At 34.6% G+C, this 24232-nt stretch overlaps 1 protein-coding gene across 2 annotated transcripts; it reads left to right on the top strand.

The window, feature by feature from the left end:
* LOC145269741 (uncharacterized) lies at window positions 1–23995 on the top strand. 2 transcript variants are annotated; one of them, XM_080125466.1, is made up of 2 exons: window positions 1–488; window positions 20783–23995. In XM_080125466.1, the coding sequence occupies exon 2, from the start codon at window positions 21716–21718 to the stop codon at window positions 23018–23020; it is 1305 nt and encodes a 434-aa protein (XP_079981592.1). In that variant the 5' UTR covers window positions 1–488; window positions 20783–21715; the 3' UTR covers window positions 23021–23995. The 2 variants fall into 2 exon arrangements, with proteins under 2 accessions (XP_079981592.1, XP_079981593.1); XM_080125467.1 differs by lacking the exon at window positions 1–488 and adding an exon at window positions 17106–17163.
* The last annotated feature ends 237 nt before the right edge of the window (window positions 23996–24232 follow it).

The raw sequence follows: 24232 nt of genomic DNA, 5'->3' as shown, positions 1-24232 counted from the left end.
AAAGGCTAAAAGCTAGTATTAAAGATGGGGTGGGAGTGTCGGCGCTTTGAACTGAGTTATCTCTCATTGGCGTGTTTAAAATATTCAAAGATGGTTACCTACAACGCGCTGTCATAAAAATCTGTTTTTCCACTGGAAAAAAAAAAAATACTCGATTGAGTATTTTTTTCAGTCCAAAACGGATACGTACAATATAACCTTTATTTCGATATTTTCATTTTATTAAATGTATTGATTAAACTGTACAAGTACCAAAATAGAATAAAACAACACTTGAAATCATAAAAAAATTACAAAAAACAAAACAAAAACAAAAAAAAAAATGAAATCACAATAAAATGGAAAAAAAAAAAAAATTTCAATTTTCTGCGAACTTGCTTTTCCGGTCGCCATCTTAAAATGTTGACTTCCACCCGTCAAACTCGTCTCGTTTAAATTAACTAATCTTATAATCGTTTCTTTGTTAAAAACAGATTACCAGACAAAAAGTAAGTATTTATTCATTCAAATATTTTTGAAGCTCTGGGTTTGTATTACTGTACACATAGATTCGAAAAAGTTGTAAAAAAAAGAAATATATAACAAATAAATATTATCAAAGGCAAGATAAATTACTTTTCTACCAAACTGGATATAATTTTCGTGTTTTTATTCAATTTAACATGTTTATTCAGCTAGGAAAGCATACAGTGTTTACCGATGTATTGGAAAATTCAAAATGGCGGCTGACTCTCTCTTTAACACGGTAAGTTCGGGAAAAGGTGTTATAATTAATAAACTAGACAAAATACTATTAAAAAACCACCGAATATATGTCAAGTTATGTCACAGTAACATATATTGAGCGAATTTCTAACAGTATTTTGTCTAGTTTATTATTTATTACACCTTTTTCCGAACTTACCGTGTTAAAGAGAGAGTCGGCCGCCATTTTGAATTTTCCAATACATCGGTAAACACTGTATGCTTTTCGAGCTGAATAAATATGTTAAATTGAATAAAAACACGAAAATTATATCCAGTTTGGTAGAAAAGTAACTTATCTTGCCTTTGATAATATTTATTTGTTATATATTTCTTTTTTAACAACTTTTTCGAATCTATGTGTACAGTAATACAAACCCGAAGCTCTTTTTTATTACATTTTGATTCCCTTTTTTTTTACTACAGAGACGCGTCGAAACCATTATGATTGCCTTTGTTTTAATAGAGAAATGAGTCAACATTCCATGGTTGCATATAAACGAAGAATGGTACTATAGAAATCACTCTAATCGGGTTTTTATTGTTTAATTTTGTTGTTAAAGTTTCTTTCTTTTCTTTTTTTTTTTACGTGCCTTGAAAATTATTTGTAGATTGAAAACCTCGCAATTACCTAACATTATTACGTACTCTAACATAATCCCTAACGGCCCATAATACATGAGACGTGCCTGGTTTGGGGGGGGGGTAAAATGAAAACAAAGCGAAGTCATAACCCTGTTTAAATATTATGAAAACAAACAATTTTAAAACTATTTTTAGAAAAAATACTGTAAAAAAAAAAAACAATTAAAAATAAAATGAACGTGATGCAATACGAACGGTCCGGCGCCGGCGGTGCCGGTGCCCGTGTGTTTGAAAAACCCATAAAAATTTGAAGGTGGGTGGGACTCGAACTCGAATCATTGAGGAGAAAGCGCAAAAAAAAAAAAAAGAAAAGAAAAGAAAACGTGATGAATTAACTAAAAAGTGGGTACTAGTGCACTTATTGATCCATGCTGAAATAATAACATTAGTATTTAAAAAGCCATTCTTAACTTGGAGAGGGTTTTTTGTACCTTGTGGTGTAAATGAAGAAAAAAGAAACAAGAACAACCGACCGCGTTTTTGTGTGGCTTACCTCGTGTTCATAATGAAGAAGAAAGAAACAAAAATGGCTGCCCTGTTTCTTTATATGCCTACAGGGTGACCACAAGGTATGCAAATGAGATGCTCCTGATTGGAGATAAAAGAGGAGTGATTTGGGGAAGAAGGGCATTCTGAAGTTAGATTGACTCTTGTCCTGTGCGTTATTCAACCAGCGATTTCTACCTTTTATTTTTATTACCGTCGGTTTTTTTTCTACACGACGCTTTCTTTTTTCCCTCCTTTGTCTTTACTGTTATTTTTAACAGTTGTTTCTTTTTTCTTGGACTTTTTTTTTAACCGTCTTTTTAACGGTTCGGCTATGGCTGCTTCGGCGAGCCAAACGCCTATTGTCGTCACCATGGAGATGGAGAACGTCGCAGCTGCAACGACGAACCCGTGGACAAAACCCCCAAAAGTCGATATTAACGTCACTGAATTCGTTGAGAAAGCAAAACAATGCCTTGATCAAGTTACTGACTCAGGACTAATTGTCAACATCCCGAAATTGGATGAAATAAGGAAAAGGTGCCTAACAGTTTTCGTGGTAGACAGGAAGACCAAGAAAGTGATAAGAGCAACCGTGGACATAATCATCAATCTACTGGCAACCGCAGGACTTAGACCTTTACGCGTCATGAAGTGCAAAGGTTACAATACCTGGAGTGCACTCTTTAACTCATCACAAGAGTGCCTCACTATTTCCCAAAAGGAAATAATTACCCAGTAATTCATCCTGAGGACGGAATACCTAGGGAAGCGACGCACGACAGTATCGGTCTTCCATGTACCACACCACGTAGATGGCGAACACCTCGGTGCCTTTTTCCTGAAGTTTGGGGAAATGGTACACATTGAAGTTGACGAATTCCACGGGGTCTGGTCATTCGACATACTGCTGAACAAGGAAGATTTCGTAAGCATCCCCTTCTTCCTTGAGGTGGGTGAAGAAAAGTTGCCCATCATAGTGGCCGGCAGGCGACCTACATGCTGGCACTGTGGTGAGATCGGACATCTCACATCAGATTGCCCATCAAAAAAGCCCACTCCTAACACAAAGAAAATAATAGGTGAGCATTTGGGAGCCAGCACACCAAAAAGTGTTCCCAACCAAACTACCAGCGAAACAACCAACACCAAAGACGAGACCCTCAGAGGAGAACCATGGCAGATCGCCCCTGGGAAAAAGACCCCCGGACGTGTTTCCCTCGAGCAGATGAGAGAAGAGGCTATGCTGCAACATGACCCAGGCAGAGAAAAATACATAGAAATAGTAAATCTGAAGAAAAAACTGGACACCAAAAAACAGACACTCCAATCCCCATGCAAGTCACCTCCTTCCAAAAATACCAGACTCATCACTACACAGTCCCCCGCAACATCCAAAACTCCTTCCCCTTTTAAAATGCCTCCTCCAGTCACAACTCCTGTCCCCTCCAAAATGCCTAAACTAATTCCACTAAGTCCTCTTAAAAAACATAAATCCCCCTCTCCTGTACCAGCCACCTCTAAGTCCCCTCATAATACTCCTCCTGTATCTCCAGTAAAAACCCCTACTAACCCTACTAACACATATACTGACATGGACACTACCCCCTCACCTGATCACAAAAAAAAGACCCTCTACCTCCCTGGAAAAGACATTTGCATCTTAAACTCAGCTGCCATAAATAACAACAAGAACTTTAAAGGTGCAGACCTCAGCAAACTAATTGATTTCAGGGAGGTAGGGGGGAAGCTAATAGACATCCCCACCAATTTCCCTAAAGCTAGACGCATACTAACAGTAATTAAAAAAAAAGAAGAGGCAAAAGACCTATGGCAAATGCTGGAGGTGGCAAATAAGGCTTTCAATATTTCCCCTCCCCTAGCCATATTTAAAGACACAGATATTAAAAATCTAAAAAAATGTTTTGTTGGGAGGGTCCCGGTAAAAATGCACCCCTCCCTGTATAGGATAGTAAAACTAACCTATCCCCTGCATGTCGGCGGTATCTCTCGTGACGGACTCATCGATACTGCGATGGGTACTTATTTCCTCACGAGAGCCGTCGGCATGCTCACGACCGCGATCTTCGTTCCTGGTTCTCAACCCTAAGGCACAACCATGGATCTCAAGCTTGCTAGTTTAAATGTCCGAGGGCTAAGGGCCAACTCGCGCAAATGGCGCTTGAGTTTGGACCTGCAGCACCTCGGAGTGGATATCTGTTGTGTGCAGGAAACCCACCTTATTCCTGGTGACCATTTGAGTGCATTGTCTAGGACCTTTGAGGCTTACTCAGCGCACTATAATTCTCGCTCGAGAGGGGTTTCCTGGCTAGTTAAAAGGTCTCTAGATGCGTCGTGTGACCCGTGTTACTTGGATCCGGAGGGAAGACTATGTGTTTTGGATGTTACCATAAAGGGTAGGGCATTACGTCTTATTGGGGTTTATGCGCCCAATAGCCATTCTGAGCTGGCTGTTTTTTTTCGGCGGATCGAGCAGTTCATAGATGTTTCCAGAACGGTTATCTTAGCGGGAGACTGGAACGCCGTCCTGGATCCCGAGTTAGATCGATTTGGGTTAACATCTAGGGGAACTAACAGAGATCGGGATGCTGTTTTATTTCGTGAATTTGTGGATAAGTTTGATCTTATCGACAAATTCCGAAATGAAAAGCCCCGTGACTTAGTGTGGACTTGGACAGGTAGAGGCGGCTCCGATTCGATACAGCTCTCGAGCTATATCGACCGGTTCTTAGTTAGGCGAGTCGACGTAGGAGTATTGGATTGTCCAAGTTTCCACAACATAGTTTACTCGGATCACAGACTTGTTCGTGTACGGGTAAACTTAGATAGACCTAAGCCTAGATTAGCCGGTTACTGGAAGCTCAACACGTCGTTGTTCGATGTGAAGGGCTTCCTTGACGGGCTATTACTAACCCTACAGCGGGAATTGACGAGGGCAATTATTGGGAATAAGTGGTGGGTAAAAGTTAAGGAAGCCATTAGGTCCTTTGCTGCTGACTTTAGCAAAAGACTCAATCTAGATTCTAGGGCAGTTAAAGTGACACTAGAGTCTAGACTAGATCGGGCGGTGGAGGAGGGGGATAGTGCTAGCGTTAATATAATTAGGGCTCGGCTTGCCTCCCTTGCTGAAAAGGAGCACCAAGCCTTAGCGATTAGGGCTAGGTTAAAAAGAATGCCCCAGGAAGCAACAAACATGGCCGCTGAACTGCGTGCAGAGGAGCTTAGGCAAGCGGCTAATAGGCACATCGCTCGTGTCACATTGCCGGACGGGCGTACCGTGACCACAAAGCAGGGTATTCTGGAGGCGTTTAGATCCCATTTCCAGGAGCTTTTTTCCATGGAACCCGGTCTGTCATTAGAACAATTTGACACCTATTTGGCTGACTTTTCTCGTCTTTCGACGACCGAAGCGGCTAGGTGCGAAGGTGGCATAACGGAGGATGAAGTCATTGAAGCCTTAAAGCAGGTCGGCCTTAATAAGTCACCGGGGATCGATGGTCTTCCCTACGAAGTGTATTTGAGGTTGTCGCACATCTTTGTCCCTCTACTTACGGTTTTGTTTAACTCATGGTTTAGGAACGGCTCAATCCCCAAGTACTTTATCATGGGTGTGATAAAACTTGTCCGTAAAAGCAAAGATGGTGGGGATGGGTAAGGTAATTTCAGGCCCTTAACAATGCTTAACGCTGAGTTAAAGATTTTGGCCAAGATTCTCGCAAATCGTCTGCAGCTTGTCCTGGCGCATCTTATTAGCCCCGAGCAAACGTGTGCCGTGAAGGGCAGGACAATCCAGGATAACTTGCACTCGATACACCTGATGATAGAAAAAGTCGACACTGAGGCCGCGCTGATCAATTTAGGTCAGTCCAAAGCCTTCGATAGGGTTGACCATCGGTACTTGGGGGCTGTTTTATCGGCGGCCGGTTTTGGCCCGCAATTTCGCTCTTGGGTTCATCTTCTCTATGCTAACCCCGCGGTGATGGTGGAAGTAAATGGGAAGAGGTCGAGACCCTTCAGTTTGTCACGTTCTATTCGTCAAGGGTGCCCGTTATCACCCATGCTATATGTGCTTGCGATCGAGCCATTTTTGCGCAGGCTAAGGGTGAATCTAGTCCTAAGCGGAATCACTTTGTCAGGTGTGGATGCCCAGGCGAAGTACTCCGCCTATGCCGACGACGTAACTGTGCTTGTAACGAGCAGTGCTGAGATTAGTGTCGTCGGTGTAGAAATCAGATTGTATGAAACGGTAACAGGGGCCAAAATTAACTGCGACAAGTCTTCGGGTTTGCGCATTGGTGCCTGGAGGGGTATGCCCCTTCAGGGGCCCTTTAGTTGGAGCGATGGGCCTTGCAAGATACTTGGCGTCTGGTTTGGTCCTGACCTCCAGCTGGAGAAAAATTGGTCGGAGGTTCTGAAAGCGGTACGGTCTGCAGCTTCACGGTGGATCAGTAGAAACCTTTCATTAAAGGGGCGAGCGGAGGTGTGTAATACTCACATCTATCCAATCGCTATTTATCGTCTATCAGTGCTTCCAATCCTGTCAGATACACTGCTATATTTGCAGAGGGCTCTTTTCAACTTCTTATGGCTTGGAAGGGCCCCTAAGGTCTGTCGCGATGTCTGCTACCTACATCCTTCTGAAGGCGGTCTAGGTATGCCAAACGTGGAGATTCGGCTATACACGCTACGGCTCTACTACCTAGATCGAATATGCACATAAGATAGGGAAAACGGTGGCCTCTGGATGGAGGACACCAAGAAAGCCTTCCCGGCTTTGAGAGGGGTGCACTACTCCGAGGGGGAGGCACACAGGTTGCCCCGAGGTGAATGTCCCTTCTATCGCGAGTGCCGGCGCGCACTGAAGTCCCTCTTAAGAGTGAAGGAAAGCCTCTCTAACACTCTGCTGTTGTCCCGAAAGGCATTATATCGGGTTTTAGTGAGGGGATCCGTAACGGATGTCATCGGTGGGAGGCTCCCTTTGATGAAGGAGCAGCTCCGCTCAATCTGGCCTTGGGCGCCTGGGTCAGGATGCCTCACTAACGACGAGGCTTCCCTGACCTGGCTGGTAATTCGGGATGCTCTATGGGTCGGTAAGAGACTCCACTCAGCTGGCTTGGTGGATTCGCCTGTTTGTAAACGGTGCGGCGATGAGAACAAGACTTTATGTCACGCCTTCGTTTATTGTCGCATCGTGGCGCCGCTGATTGAGTTTGTTACAGGTCTCATGGTCCGCATACTAAACACATCCTCATTAACCTTGGTTCCTATTAATGTCTGTAGCAATTGGGCTCCGACAACGGATAGGCTCAGAAAAGATTTGTGTTTGACCTTGCTAGCTGTGATGAGAGGTGTTATCTGGAACACACGTATGAAAGTGGTCTATGGATCTGAGGACTTCGCTCCCCTCGACCTTATACGACTCTTCCGTCATTATTTAAAGGATCGTATCAAGGCCGAGAGAGTTAGACTCTCTCCGTCAGACTTTGTTGAAAGGTGGGTGTCAGTTGCGCGTGTGTGTCGGGTGAGAGAAGCAAGTCTTTACTGGTTCTTGGATGTTCCTTAGGAAAAAGAATTTTGGGTGACAGGAACGAACGTCAGCCCTGACTCGTTTTTAGTCCAGAGTAGGTCAGGATATAGGCAAGAGTAGGACCATTATTTAGGCTTCTTTGTTCATAACCTAGCTAGTGTGTGATAGCGATCATTAGGCCCCTTTTAAGTTTGTCCCTGCGTTTTTTTTTTTTTGTTTTTTTTTTAACCCCACTCCCCTCCCAAATTAGGTGACAGGTCGCTTGATTCGCCAGAGATGCGGGTTCCCTTTCGAAGTTTTCGTAAGAGGTTTTTTAAATAAAGCGTTCGGACCCGCATCACCCTTTCGACTGGCGAATCGGTGCATCTGCCATAGTTTAACAACGGGGGGTCTTTTGTTACTAACATTGTAAATACCTCATTTGTATCTTGTATATAAAAATTTTATCTTCCCAAACCCCCCCTTTCTTATGGGTTTTAATTAGGTTATCATGGTATGATGTTCTTATGGTGATTGATGAAGGATGTATACGCTGATGGATGTATAGTATGAATGTGGTATTATGGTGTAAGTAGAGTGAAAGTAGGAACTAGTTAGGTTAGATCAGTTAGCACTAGTCAGAGAAGACCGTCCTTTTCCCTCCCCCATCTTCGGCCTTGTGCCAAATTTTTCTGTAAATTTTCTGAAAATAAATACCATTCTGAAGTTAGATTGCGAGCAGAGAAGTTGTATTTGTAGAAGAGAAAAGTCGGATTCGGGGAGAGAAAAGCTAAAGTTGCAGAAGTTCGTTTTGGAGTGGAGAGAAGACGCGTCAAGTGGTAACCAGAAAGTGAAAGTTCAGACAGCAGTGTCACGCAACCGACATACCTATTCTATACTTTAACCCTACAATTGAATAAAAATACATATAAAACTTTTATTAAACTTGAAAATACGATTTATAAAATAGCGCGGATCAGTAAGTGCACTAGCACCAAAAAGGAAATTCGGTCAAATATCAATGCCGCTTCCACATTGAAGTTGGTTTTGGTTTAGTTTCAGTAGTCACATCACTAAGTGTGTCAGAAATTTCGTGAAAATAGTGAATGATTCGACCCCGTCTTTCCAAGCTTATAACTCCTCGAAAAATGTCATTCAAGCCCTATTTTTTTTTCAATTAAAGGAGCAAGGTTGCATTAAAAAAAGCAAAAACAAAAAAAAACGGGGTTTAAAAAAAAAAAAAAGGTTTTAAACTTCTGACTTTACAGGTAAATTTCTAAAAAAAAAATACTTTTTTTTTGTTTTAAATTTGAATATATTATTTATTGACCTTTTCTCTTCAATTTGTGATATATAACACTTTGGTGAGTAAATTAATTATGTACTTTTTAATAGACATTTCAAAATTGGAGGCGTGAATTATTCGACCCCCCCCCTGTCTTTCCAAGCTTATAACTACTCGAAAAATGTAATTCAAGCCCTAATTTTTTTTTTGCAATTAAAGGAGCAAGGACCAAGGTTTCATTTCAAAAAAAAAAACAAAAGAAAAAACAAACAACGTGGTTTAAAAAAAAAAGGTTTTGAACTTCGGACTTTACAGGTAAATTTCTAAAAAACACTACTTTTTTTGTTTTAAATTTGAATATATTATTTATTGACCTTTTCTCTTCAATTTGTGATATATAAAACTTTGGTGAGTAAATTGATTATTTACTTTTTAATAGAAATTTGAAAATGGGGGGGGGGCGTGAATTTAAAAAAAAACGTTTGTCTAAAATATTATATTCGGTTTATTGGAAAGAGCATAAAATTTCACATTGACCCTGAAAATATCGTAAAAATAGAATCAATAGAAAAATATTGATAGATTTTTAAAGTTTAAAAATTGAAAAATATTGAGTTCGTAAAATTCATTACTGTTTTGTTAAAAAATAAAAAAAATATTTCTATTACTTTTAAAACAACTTTAAAAGTTTATTTTGGAAGTATAATCCATAAAGAAAATAAACAACCCACTTTTAAAAGAGAAATTACGAGTTTTTTTATATTTTATTCGCAGTTTCGTGTTAGGGGTGTCAAAAGTACCTACAAAAATTCTGATACACCTTATCACATCACACTAAATGAATGTTTTTTTCTCGAATTCTAAATGAATTTATTTGTTTTAATTTTAATTTAAGTGTAATGCAAGTGAATTCACGATATCGTTGCGTTGTAATCTTTGTGTAAAAATAAATGTTGAGTTGAAAATACTACGAAATAAAGGTCATAGTTAGATTTCACGGTTAGAGCCGTTAAAACCGGAAGTAAAAGCATCCTACACTAACGAAAAGAAAACAATAGTAATCACGTTTTTGTGTTTTCTTGTAATTTTTTTTATTTCTATTTTATTATGGAAAAAACAGAAAGCGTAAATCAGGGGAAAAAGATTGAAAAAAAAACGGCATAAGTAACCTTGTACGATTCCAAACCAGTGTGTTTCCTCGTACTGTTCCTTGTAAACGCATCTGCTGCGGTGTAAATGGGGAGAGGAGAAAGGAGGATTCTAATAGAGAAAAAAAGACGTTGCAACTTCCATTGAATCTAAGCGATTTTGGCAGTGGACTCTCACTGGAAAAAATATAGGAATATACCATGTGCGACAGTCTGTATGCATTATATTTGCATGTAATCTCATGATTTTTAATCCTATTAAGGTCAAAGTCGGAGGGGAAAAAATGAGTTCATTTTATTTATATAGATAGAATAGAGATCACAGGATATAATAAACATTTTCTAAAGATCTATTTTAAGTACTAAAAACGCAATCTATTTGTTCCAATTCATGTTGCCTGTTGATGTTATGCTGATAGTTTAAACGAAACCAGTTCAGCAATACATGTTACCAGCTATTTATGCCTCATTCCACCATAGACTACCAGTAATTTTCTAAGGTTTTGTACATTGCAGCTATTTATGCCTCATTCCACCATAGACTACCAGTAATTTTCTAAGGTTTTGTACATTGCATGTATATGTGGAAATTAGTTTTCCTATCATGTCTATAATAACTATGGTGTCCACGGTAAATATATTAATTTCAGACACAATTTTATCAAGTTCCTAATGAATATCAGAAATAATAAAAGTCTAAGGGTCGAACTCTGAAGCACACCTCTGTTTATATCATGTTGTGTAGACGTACAACTGTCGAGAAGAAGGAGCTGATTATGTTAATGATTCACCCAGTTACAATGTACGATTTAATTTTCATGAGAAAACTTTCATCCCAGACTCCATCAAACGCTTTGAATTTATCAAGGCCTACTGCCTTAGCTTCCCCTATGTAGCAAAATATAGTCGGCAAAAATCACGAACAAAGATAGGAAATAGTCTGTTTCGCCCTGCACCGGCCACCTCTAAAAAGAGGGATTTCTTGGCTGTAATGACCGTAGAGAAAGAAGAAGGGGACAAAAAAGGAGGCAGAAGAAAACTTGCTTCTCACAGATTCGTGGTTCGTCACAAAGAAAAATCCAACCGCCAGAACCACCTACACACAATCTGCAGGACACTGCCTGACTGCTTCCCAGCATCTTGCCTTTATAGCGGCAGGAAATTATATATTTGTATAATCGCGCGAGAGCAGACATAATTCTGCAAGAATTGCATGGGGTCAATGCCAATAAAAACCCATGGACGCCATCTTGAAACTCTCTCTTCCGCTCAGCCCACAACACAACAGATGTATCTGAAGTAAGCTCTTTATTTCTCCCCATTTTGGTTATTGCTAATTCTGCTACACCCTACCTTATTCAATGCATGATATATGCATTCAGAGATGACTATTAGAATACCTGCAGTTGAATAACTTTACGTTAATCTACCATTTGTCAAAAAATATTCAGCATTTATTAACCACTATTAACCTGTTCCTTTTTATTGTGATTCTCTTACTACATGCCTAAGGATTATTCACTTGAAAACTACTGTGAACCGGTTTTTTGTTTTTACAAAGGAGTCACCACTTATCAAGGCCCAGAGGTCACTCGAGGATAAGGGTTATATGTATGCAGTGGTCAATGGGATAGTAAGGTAGTAATTGTAAGTAGTGGAAATTTGGTAAATTGGATTACTTAAGAGAACTTGTTTTAATTGGACTTGAAGACGACCATATTATAGTCAGCCGGAAAGCAGGCAAATGGAAGTGAGTTCCACAGGTGTGCAGATCTAAAAAAAAAAAAGCTTTGTTCATGGATTCTATGTTTAGATTTAGGCATGGATAAAGAGTGGGGGAAATTATTGATAGTGTTTTCAGCTAGACGAGTGTTTCCTGTGAAAGTTTGGCGATGAGGGGCCATAGATTGGAGCTCAGACGAACACTTGCTATGAAAGTAACGATAAAGCTGAGGCAGGCCACAATTTCTCTTCTGTGAGAAAGACGTTGCAGGGAAGAGAAAAGGGCATTCCTCATTAGGTTACGAAGTCTATTTTGAACTCTGTCAAGGCAGGATAAGCTCTTTATAGCAGCTCCTGCCCAGATGTGGCAACAGTACTCTATCCTTGGACGTACCTGGCTCTTATATAGGTAGAGAATTGCATCAGCAGTAAGATATCTACTGGATCGATAGACGGATCCAACCATTTTTCCAGCAACCTTGGCAACAGATTTCATGTACGTTTCCATTTCAGATTAGGAGTAATAGTCTAGCCCAGGAACTTGTCAAAACATGGAGCCTCCCCAAGACGAGAGCCATTCATTTCAATTGATGCTAGATGGGCATCAGAGAGTTGATGATGTAAAGACAAAAGCTTGGTTTTAGATGCATTAAAAGTAAGCAACTACCTCTTTCCGCATTCAAGATCAAGATCAGAAGAGAGAGAATCAGAGAGAACTTGGTCGTTTACAGTCTTTGATGTACTGTCGTCGATGGTAGTGCCATCAGTATAAATATCTCCAGATGATCTAAGGATATGATTTGGAAGATCATTGATGTAGAGTAGGAAGAAAGTTGGGCCCAGAATGGAACCCTGAGGGACTCCAGCATTAATACTTCGAGCTTCTGATTTCTGATAGAAATGATTTAATAATTGAAAAAACATTTCCAGCTATCCCATAACTGGAGATCTTGTGAAGTAGACTTTTATGCAATACTCTATCAACAGCCTTTGATATGTCAAGAGCAATTGCCCTAGAAAGGAAGCTCTGTCAAGATATTCCCTAATCCTATGCGATATAACCGTAAACACATCTGCTGTAGATCTAGCAGAACAGAAACCATATTGTATGTCACTAAGAAGTTGTTATTTGCTGAAATGGTTGACTACTTCTCTATCAAACATAGATTCCAGCAATTTACTCATGACACACAGGAGACTTATAAGTCTATACTGAGAGGGAGATGACTGATCACCTGAATTCTTAAATATTTGGCATACTGACGAGGTTTTCCAGGGTGTTAAGAAGCAATTTTCCTTAAGATAGCGCTTAAACAGCTTTGTAAGTATGGGAGCAAGTTCAGGTTGAAGCTTTTTTAACACTATAATTGGGATGCTGTCAGGGCAAGTTGCTTTACTGGAATCCAGGTTCTTGATTACCTTGGCGACCTCATGCACAGATATTTGTATGTTACCTAGCGTGTTCTGTGTTATAGAAGGAAATATGGGGAGTTGATAGCCTTCGTTGCATAGGGTAGGATTAGCTGTAAAGTTCTTGGCAAATAGTTTGGCCATGTCTGATGCTGATGAGATGAGCTCAGGTCTATTGATAATGGTTGGGATAGAACGCACACTTCTGTTCAGGATCCTATTTGTTATTTGCCGAAACTTGTGGGAACCAAACCCCTGATCAGCTACTTTGGATTTAACGGACTGAGCATATAGCTCTCTTACATTTTTTATTACTCTTTTACAGTTCTGGTGGAAGCTTTTTTAGCACTATAATAGGAATGCCGTCAGGGTCAGTTGCTTTACTGGAATCAAGATATTTGATTAGCTTGTTTCTGCTATTATGACTTTAAGTTGATCCTTTCAGTGCTAACTCTACCCAATCTCATCTGACCATTTTCCTGCCATGCAAACGATTAAGTTTATTGAGACCAATATTATCTATCCTATCAATTTGTGGAAAATGCAGTTTGTCAACAGCAAATTTAAGTGTTTATATGCAATATTTGCTTTTTTATTATTAAAGTTTGTTGTGGAAAAAAGGTGACAGGAAAACAGCAAAAATTATAAAAGAAATTGAGCAGCTTTCTTTTAGTAATTTATAGTTTTTTACGACCCTTCTTTACAAGCATAATCATTCAAATCAGCATTGCACCCCATCTGTCAGGTATGCAGCATGAATAATATTTCATCATCTAAGCCGTAATTGACTACATCTGAATATTCAAACAAATTGAAATGATGTCTCCATCTTCATTTTTATTATTTTTATTCTTTAAATGACATAACGATTGATTATTTCTATCAGGAGCAGATACCAAGATGAACAGCTTTAAATACTGAGGCTACTGAAGGAGATTGTTGTTCGTCATTTTCTACTAACGATCTTTTAATAACTTATTGGTAATATGAAGATGTCACCAGCACAATTAACGATACACAATTAATGTAGACTGTTCGAAACTTCTACTATAAACAATTCATCTCCTAATGTTTTGCAGATGTTTTCGGACAAGAAATCTGTAAAAGTTTAATTGATTTTATTTCATGTTAAATTGATTTTTTAACGTTAAATTGATTTTATTTTATGTTAAATTGATTTTATTTCATGTTAAATTGATTTTTTAACGTTAAATTGATTTTATTTCATGTTAAATTGATATTATTTCATGTTAAATTGATTTTTTAACGTTAAATTGGTTTTATTTTATGTTAAATTGATATTATTTCATGTTAAATTGATTTTATTTCATGTTAAATTGATTTTATTTCTTGTTAAATTGATTTTGTTTCTTGTTAAATTGATTTTATTTCTTGTTAAATTGATTTTATTTCTAGTTAAATTGATTTTTAACGTTAAATTAATTTTATTTCTGTTAAATTGATTTTTTAACGTTAAATTAATTTTATTTCTGTTAAATTGATATTATTTCATGTTACATTGATTTTATTTCCTGTTAAATTAATTTTATTTCATGTTAAATTGATTTTATTTCCTGTTAAATTGATTCTATTTCTTGTTAAATTAATTTTATTTCATGTTATTTTTATAACGTTAAATTGATTCTATTTCCTGTTAAATTGATTTTATTTCCTGTTACATTGATTCTATTACTTGTTAAATTGATTTTTATAACATTAAATAGATTCTATTTCCTGTTAAATTGGTTTTATTTCCTGTTAAATTGGTTTTATTTCCTGTTAAATTGATTCTATTTCTTGTTAAATTAATTTTTATAACGTTAAATAGATTCTATTTCCTGTTAAATTGGTTTTATTTCCTGTTAAATTAATTTTATTTCTTGTTAAATTGATTTTTATAACGTTAAATAGATTCTATTTCCTGTTAAATTGGTTTTATTTCCTGTTAAATTGGTTTTATTTCCTGTTAACTTGATTCTATTTCTTGTTAGTTTATTAGATTTTATGTTAAATGAGATTGTAAGTAGTTTAAGTGATAGACGTTCACGTAAGCTGCTATTAGCAATGATAATAGCTTGTAAAAATAATTTCTCATAGCTTTTAAAGGAAAGTAGCTTTTTCTCTTAAGCAATAAATCTCATCTATTTATCGGCTCATTCAACTAAAAACTAGACGTAATTATTGAGTATTTGGTCATCATTGCGGCCTGCTAGTATTTTTTATAATCATCATTAATGAATTTTAAAAAAGCTAACATATTTCCTACGCATTTATTGATGTCCGAGGCTTTTAATTACTTGCTGTAGTGTTGGTCAAGTCATCAGTCAATTTTCGTCCACAACTAAAATCTCAATTCGATCATTCAGGTTCCAATAAAGAACAACCTACATTTTCTCCTTGATATCAGAGTCACAGAATCAAATGTTTCTTAAAATCATCTTTCAATTGGCTGAGATGGTTGTTGCAAATACTGTCCTCCCCATCCCCAAATGAACTATACCGCTCATGAAATCCTTAATAAAATTCACAATCGGTTCTGAAATCCAACCATATTTTCTAAAACTGAACTTTAGTCTAAACCTGCCTTGTCCACCAAAATGTTCAACAGTCTATTTGATTTGTATCAAATACGGTTGGATTGCAGAAAGGATTGCAAATGCTATTAACTATTCTAAGAGTGGCATATTTTGGAGTCACCCTATACTTCCAATTTCTTTGTAAAGACAGAATTTTATAGAGATTTTATGCAAATACCGGGTAATATTAGTAATTATGCAATTTTAATAGAATTTGTATAAACTAGATGTCAAGTTATAACCTATTAGTGTGAGTGTTTTATGTGTGAATTTCTTTTCCCCACATGTCGAGAATACAACATGGAGTAATTAGTAAATATTTATCTGAAACTCAATTGCATCAAGGAATTCGTTAATAAAAATCTGGAAAAATAAATATCCAAAGATGAACACTTTGGGTTCACTTGCATTAATGTCATGTTGTTTATATATATGGTCAGCAACAACACCCTGGATTATTGTTTTGTCTAAGAATAATTTAATTATATGGAATATTTTTTAGTAATACTGTAGTAATTAATTTGTATAATACTTTTATACTAGACATTTTTTAATATAGTTTTTACATAATTCCTCACATCTTATATTAAAATTATTTGATTTATTACTTTTACACACTTATTTACAAGTAAATTTTAACTGCATATAAATTTCAACTGCATATAAATTTCAACTGCATATAAATTTCAACTGCATATAAATTTTATCTGCATATAAATTTAAACTGCATATAAATTTCAACTGCATATAAATTTCAACTGCATATAAATTTTACCTGCATATAAATTTCAACTGCATATAAATTTCAACTGCATATAAATTTCAACTGCATATAAATTTCAACTGCATATAAATTTTACCTGCATATAAATTTTACCCGCATATAAATTTCAACTGCATATAAATTTTACCTGCATATAAATTTCAACTGCATATAAATTTCAACTGCATATAAATTTTATCTGCATATAAATTTCAACTGCATATAAATTTTACCTGCATATAAATTTTACCTGCATATAAATTTCAACTGCATATAAATTTCAACTGCATATAAATTTCAACTGCATATAAATTTTACCTGCATATAAATTTCAACTGCATATAAATTTCAACTGCATATAAATTTTACTTGCATATAAATTTCAACTGCATATAAATTTCAACTGCATATATCTATAGCCCAAATGTTAAAGCATATTTTTGTACCTTTTAAAGAAAAGAGACTGCTTAATGTTCAAATAGTTTTTGAATATCAGTTGATTATTTTTATTTTAAAAAATGTTTAGTGTTCTTTAAGTTTTTAATGATTATTTTAATTGGGTGTGTTTATTTAATTGTTTTCAGTTATAGATTATTGTAAGGCAATTAATTTGATCACCATAATTTTTATGAATGTTCTTATCAGTTGCAACATGAACAATGTAGCATTTATTGTTTTGGTGTTAAAAATACAATAAAAAATTTAAATGTTTTGAATACATTTATAACAATGAGAAATTAGAATGATTCACAACATTTTATTGCATTACACTAAAATAATTTGATTGATTATTTTTTTCAGACCTATTCCACAAAATTTGAACTGCCTATATCTATGGTCAAAATCCTCAAGTGTAGGTTCGTAACCTTTAAAAAAAACATACTGCTTAAGTTTCCCAGATTTTATAAATATCTGGTAATTATTTTCTATTTGTAAAAATGTTTAGTTTTCATTATTTCTTTAAAGATTATTTTAATTGTGTGAATTTTATTTTTTTTAATTATAAATTTTTGTAAAGTCAATTAATTTGAGCACCACAAACTTTATGAATGTTCTGCTCAGAAATTATTAATTTCTGTAATATTTTTTAAACAAAAAAAAAGAGGGAACCTTAAAGTTTTTATAATATAAATTATAAAAAATAATAATAAGGTTATATTTCTAAATTTTTGAAATATGGATTGATACTTTATACTTAGTTCTATTTTTGGAAATACTGTTTTCATTTTAAGTATTTTAACAACTTTTGGGAGATCTTACCTTTAAAATTATTTAGGTTTATCTTGAACTTGAAAATTTGTACTGATGTTGGTTGGTTGTTTTTGTTTTACGGCATATCAACCCTTTTCGGGTTATTTAATGCCGAATCTAAAGATTTGGAAGAATAATTTTTAATAGAATATATTTGTTGTTTTCAAATCAGTTTCTATTTAACCCATAGTTGGGACCCTAACAGGTACTACCACTCCGGGTCAGAGTGGACCTGGGAGTAATGGTAATTAAAGGGTGGCTCCACACTCCCCAAAGCTCGCAAGCTGGGGCCTCACCACTGGATATAGTTTAAGGTCATATCCAGGGCCAAAATTTGTACTGAATTTCATGAAATCTCCATAGTTCATTCTATAGAAAGAAAATCAAAGAAACCACAATTGACTTTATTGAGATAGTTTTAACTTCTACAGGACGATAGTGTATTATAATGCTACATCAACAGACCATAAAATCTGTAAAGTTGCAGTGTTTGTTCTATAATATAAAATCATTAAATCATCAGTGTTTCTTCCATAATCATGAAATTCCTTGTGTTTTTATCTTTAGTCAACAGTATTGCAAATGATACACAAAAATTTATTTTCATGAAAAAATTGAATTTCATCAACTAAAATAATATATAAAATTAAATGATAATCAACTTGTATAATGGAGACAGACACACACACATAGTGAGATTTATATATTAGATTAAATGGTAATCAACTTGAATATGTTTATAAATAAAGCTAATTTTAATAAAGTAATCAAGTCATAAAACTACAAATAGTATAACTTATGTTTCTTTAATATTTTATTAAAGTATGCTAAAATATTTCTCATCAATAATGATTGTTTATTACATTTTTAATTTTTCACTTAATCTTATTATTAATACGGATAAAACTTACATAAATTTGAGACGTTTTCATTATTTCTTCAAAATTATTCTTATTCTTTTTTGAGTTAAGTGAAAATCATTTAAAAATTATTTAGTACAGGTAAATATATGAACTAATGAAATATATTATGACATGAAAAGATTGAATAAAACATGAGAAAAGAGTTTTCATATTTATTACATGCATATTAGATATTTATATTTTTTCTATATTCTTCACTTTCTTAGAATTTGCAACCATTCGCATTGATGAACCAAAAGCATTGAAAAAATTGCTAGATTTTTTTCATGTATCGAGAAACATTAATCAAAAAGTGTTTCAAGCTTTTGTTGATATTTAGTTTAATATTTATGAAAATTGTATAAAAGTCAAATATTATAACTTTTATTTCTTTGTCTCATCATTCGGTTTATTACATTTTTAATCTTCCACTTAATGTTGTTATTATTAATACGGATAAAACTGTTGCATTAATTTGAAACGGTTTTATTGTTTCTTCAAAATCATTTTATTCATTTTTTATTTAAGTGAAAACCATTTAAAAAATTATTTAGCACAGGTAAATATATGACATAGTGAAACATGAAAAAGGTATGAGAAGAAAATTACCAGATTTTTCCAGTTTTAAAAAATAAAACACGTGGAAAGAGTTTTCAGATTTATTACATGCATATTAGACATTTCCATTTTTTCTGTGAAATTTTTTCTTGTCAATACAGGAGCTCAGAGCTTAGTTTATGGTAAAAAGCCACCCAACAATAATGTATCATTTTAATTGGATCGTCGTCTGTTGATATAGATGATTGTTCAGCTTGCTTGGTGCATTTGATCCTGAAACTGTTTATTCACTAAATTTAATTTCCTATAACTTAGAGGTAGAGAATCTGCTTTTATTTTCATCAGGTGATCCAAGCTAAGCAGGGCTTTTACAATTATCAGTTTATAACTTATAGCCTTACTTTCATTTGCCAACTGTATATGAGTGCATTGTAATGCCAAGAGTAATCATGTGAACAGTTTGATTTTGTCAAGTCCAACATATTCTCTTGCTTAATATGGTGTAGAAGCATTAAAAATAACGATAGTGTTTCAGCATGTTCTACTTAGCGGAGAAATATGGCTGCAATTCTTCTCCTTTTCATTCCACTACATGTCGCTAATGAATGCTGCAAATCTGACTTTTGTTTAAAGGCAAAACTCCATTATTTTTATTTTATTGAAGAAGTTTAATAAAGCATGGGAAAAGAATTCCCAGATTTATTACATGCATATTAGATATTTCTATTTTTTACTTTGAAAGAGATGAATTTTTATTTGGTTATGTTTTATATCAGAGAAATTATGGTGATTTATATATTCTTCAGTTTGTTCGAATTTTCAAACATTTCAGATTGAAACATTTATTTGCGACAAAAAAACTACTAGATTCATCAAGAAACATTAGTCAAAATGTTTTTCAAAATAAAGAGTATGAATAAAAAATTGTGGCTTCTCCAAAAGAATCATATTTTTTTTACACAGTGATCACCACTTATCAAGGCCCGGAAGCCACTCAGGTATAAGGGTTTTTGCAAGTACATTACGTTAGTGTGGAGATTTGATGAAGTGTTTACTTAAGGGGGCGGTTCATTAGGAATTTGTTAACGTTGGACTTGAACACATCCAAGTTGTAGTCAGGTGGGAATCAGGCAGACGTAACAGAGTTCCACAGGCGTGCAGTTCTAAGAAAGAAGCTTTGTTCATGGAATCCACGTTTTGATTTTGGCACAGATAAAGAGTGGGGGACATTTTTCACAGTGGATTCAGCTAGACGGGTGTTTTTCGTGAAAGATTAGCAGGGGTGGACCAGAGATTGGAGTTCAGACGAGCACCTGCCATGGAAATAATGATAAAACAAGGATAGGCTCGCAACGTCTCTTCTGTGGGAGAGAGGTTGCAGGGTAGATAAAAGGGCATCCCCCACTAAGCCATATTTTATAAACTATGAAATTTTCTTAAAAACAAATTTTCAAAATCACTAAGGAAGATTTTGTGGATATTAAGTTTAATATCTATGAAAAAGAATTCATTTTCTTTATGGATAATTATTGCAACAAATGTCCTGATTATATTTTTAATTTAATCAAAAATAGATGGGAGGACTTCTTAAAAACAATTGTGCATGATTTTTTAATTGTGCTTTTAGCTCACAATGTGGATCTCTTTCTCTAATTTATCCATTTAAAAAGCAGCCGTGTATACACATAAACATCTTAGTATTTTTCAAAAAAACATGTATAAAATTATATTATTTAAGGAAATTTTTTTTCATTTTATTTTGCAGAACATCCAGCAATCAATACAATGCAAATTGCACAAGGTTAAAAGCCAGAAAACAAGAAAAATAATATCCTTCTGAACTATACGAGTTTTTTTTTTTATAAAATAGACTTGTATGAAAATACATGGAAAAAATCTTGACAACTGAGTATGCATTTCTTTTATTCTTAGGCTTATTAAATATGGTACTAGTTGAAGTAATTATTGCAACTGCATATAATTATTGGACTGATTGACAGTTTAATAAATGCAGTGAATAGTACAATAATAAAAACTTTAATAAGGAGCTGCAAAAATTGTTGATTTGTAAGAACAATCCATTAAAATACACAGAAAATGATTTATATATAAACGAATTGTGAAAATCTATGTATATATATATATTTCTCCTAGACTTGACAAACGGAACACTCGTTGGAATAATTGTCCCGAATGCATAGAACATATGTACTTTTGGTTGCATGTGACTAATACACTTGGAGCATTTTAATAAATTCAGTATTTCAGGCATCCAAATTATTAAAAAGAAAACATATATGAACTTCTGAATTTGAACTCTAAAATTGTCGGTTATGTAGAATTATTACACAAAAAATAGTTTAACTGAAGTTTTAGATATTTATATGCATTCTGTTTATTATATTATACGTTGCATCATTTGTGTTAGCTGTAAATATCTTATAAAATAAACAGTCACAGATTTATCAGATATTTTCTGTTTTAATTGATCTGTAGACATGAAGTTCGTAGACCTAACCATGTGTGCACACAATTCATATATATATTATATTATATTAAAGATATTTCTATTTTAACATGACAAATATATAAATTGTAAATATTATGAAATTTAAACAGAAATCGTTATATTCATTCTGCTGATTCAAAAACAAAAAACATAAAGAGACTAATTAAACTAAAAAATCAAATATTTAAAATGAACACTAAATCATTTATTGGAGAAAACTCTTACTCTTGTAAAGTATGTGGTTCTTCCTTTACAAGAAAACAATGTTTAGCCATTCATATGCGAACACATACTGGAGAGAAACCATATTCTTGTGAAGTATGTGGCTCTTCTTTTACACATAAAGAGACTATGGTCAATCATATGCGAATACATACTGGAGAGAAGCCATATTCTTGTGAAATATGTTGCTCTTCTTTCACACATAGACAGACTATGGTGCAACATATGCGAACACATACTGGGGAGAAACCATATTCTTGTGAAATATGTGGTTATTCATTTACAAGGAAACCACAATTGGTCATTCATATGCGAACACATACTGGAGAGAAACCATATTCTTGTGAAGTATGTGGCTCTTCTTTTACAGAGAAAAGATCTATGTTGCGACATATGCGAACACATACTGGAAATAAACAATATTCGTGTGAAATATGTGGCTCTTCTTTTAAAAATAAAAATGATTTAGCCATTCATATGCGGACACATCCGGAAGAGAAACCATACTCTTGTGAAGTATGTGGCTCTTCCTTTACACGGAGAAATAATATGTTGCAACATATGCGAATACATACTGGAGAGAAACCATATTCTTGTGAGCTATGTAAGTCTTCTTTTACAAGGAAACCTGGATTGGTCAGTCATATGCGAACACATACTGGAGAGAAACCATATTCTTGTGAAGTATGTGGCTCTTCTTTTACACAGAGAATTAATATGTTGCAACATGTGCAAACACATACTGGAGAGAAACCATATTCTTGTGAAGTATGTGGCTCTTCTTTTATAAGGAAACCGGGATTGGTCGTTCATATGCGAACACATACTGGAGAGAAACCATATTCTTGTGAAGTATGTGGCTCTTCTTTTACACAGAAATCGCACATGTTGCAACACATGCGAACGCATACTGGAGAGAAACCATATTCTTGTGAAGTATGTGGGTCTTCTTTTACACAGAAGCATCACATGGTGCAACATGTGCGAACGCATACTGGAAATAAACCATATTCTTGTGAAGTATGTAGCACTTCTTTTACAGATAAACAGACTATGGTCATCCATATGCGAACACATACTGGAGAGAAACCGTATTCATGTGAAATATGTGGCTCTTCTTTTACAAAGAAAATTAATATGTTACGACATGTGCGAACACATACTGGAGAAAAACCATATTCTTGCGAAATATGTGGCACTTCTTTTACAAAGAAAACATATTTGTTACGACATGTGCAAACACATACTGAAAAGAAACCATATTCTTGTTAAGTCTGAAAATATGAAATACCAAGGTCTCGTGTATGGAATTAAAAGTAACTGCAATCTTAGGAAGATCTCTATCATTCCAGTAAGCGATTCATATTGAAGAGAAACCATATAGTAGGAACCCAGCTAGGTTATTCAGGTGCGGACGCATACTGGTTAGAAATCATATTGTGAAATATGTTACTCTTATAAACAGAAACAAAATATATTGAAATATTTACAAGGAAAGAACATGTCACGACATATACATGTGTATACTAAAATGAAAACATATTCTTATGAATTATCTTTCTCGTCTCTTATAAGAAATCCAATATGTTTTTGTTGTTTTTACACAGTGGTCACCACTTATCAAGGCCCGGAAGCAACTCAGGTATAAGGGTTATTGCAAGTACATTACGTTAGTGTGGAGATTTGATGAAGTGTTTACTTAAGGGGGCAGTTCATTAGGAATTTGTTGACGTTGGACTTTAACACATCCAAGTTGTAGTCAGGTGGGAAGCAGGCAGACGGAACAGAGTTCCACAGGCGTGCAGTTCTAAGAAAGAAGCTTTGTTCATGGAATCCACGTTTTGATTTTGTTGCATGTGGATACTTATTATAAACAAAATCATATATTATTTTATTATCTTTATGTTTCAATACAGTTAAAAGGATATTTTTGCTATTATTATAAAAATAAAGTCCAGTCTATTCATATTGACTGGAAAACTTTTATTTTTCATTTTATTTTATTTTCGAAATATATTGTTGGTTTATTTTATTTAATAAAAGAAAATAATTTTAATAAAATTCTAGATTTTTACAATATACTCTGGTAATGAAATATTGTATTTCATCAGTTTTTACTAAGATCACGTCAGTGATAACCAAAAACACTTTTCTGTTCTAACAGATTTTGTAAAATATACTTTCATTTAAAAAACACAGCATTTGTGATATGTTGACTTTCTTTTTGTGTGAGGTTTTGTTAAATATAGAAAATAAATCTGTTTTATTTTATGTTCTTTTCAAAAATTATTTGACAATATAAAACTATTAAAAATATTTTTGCTTTCCATCCGAATAAGAAATCCAATATGCTGCACGTAAATACTTATTGTAAACAAAATCATATAATTTTATAAAACTTTTACCTTTTACAGAAATTATGTTGTTCTTTCTATCAAATGAATTAAATATTCTGATGTTACAAACAATCTTATATTATTTTAG

Source organism: Euprymna scolopes, chromosome 45 (assembly GCF_053919585.1).
Source record: "Euprymna scolopes isolate OS-2025 chromosome 45, ASM5391958v1, whole genome shotgun sequence".
NCBI classification, from domain to species: domain Eukaryota; kingdom Metazoa; phylum Mollusca; class Cephalopoda; order Sepiida; family Sepiolidae; genus Euprymna; species Euprymna scolopes.
This window is presented reverse-complemented; position numbering and strand designations above follow the sequence as displayed.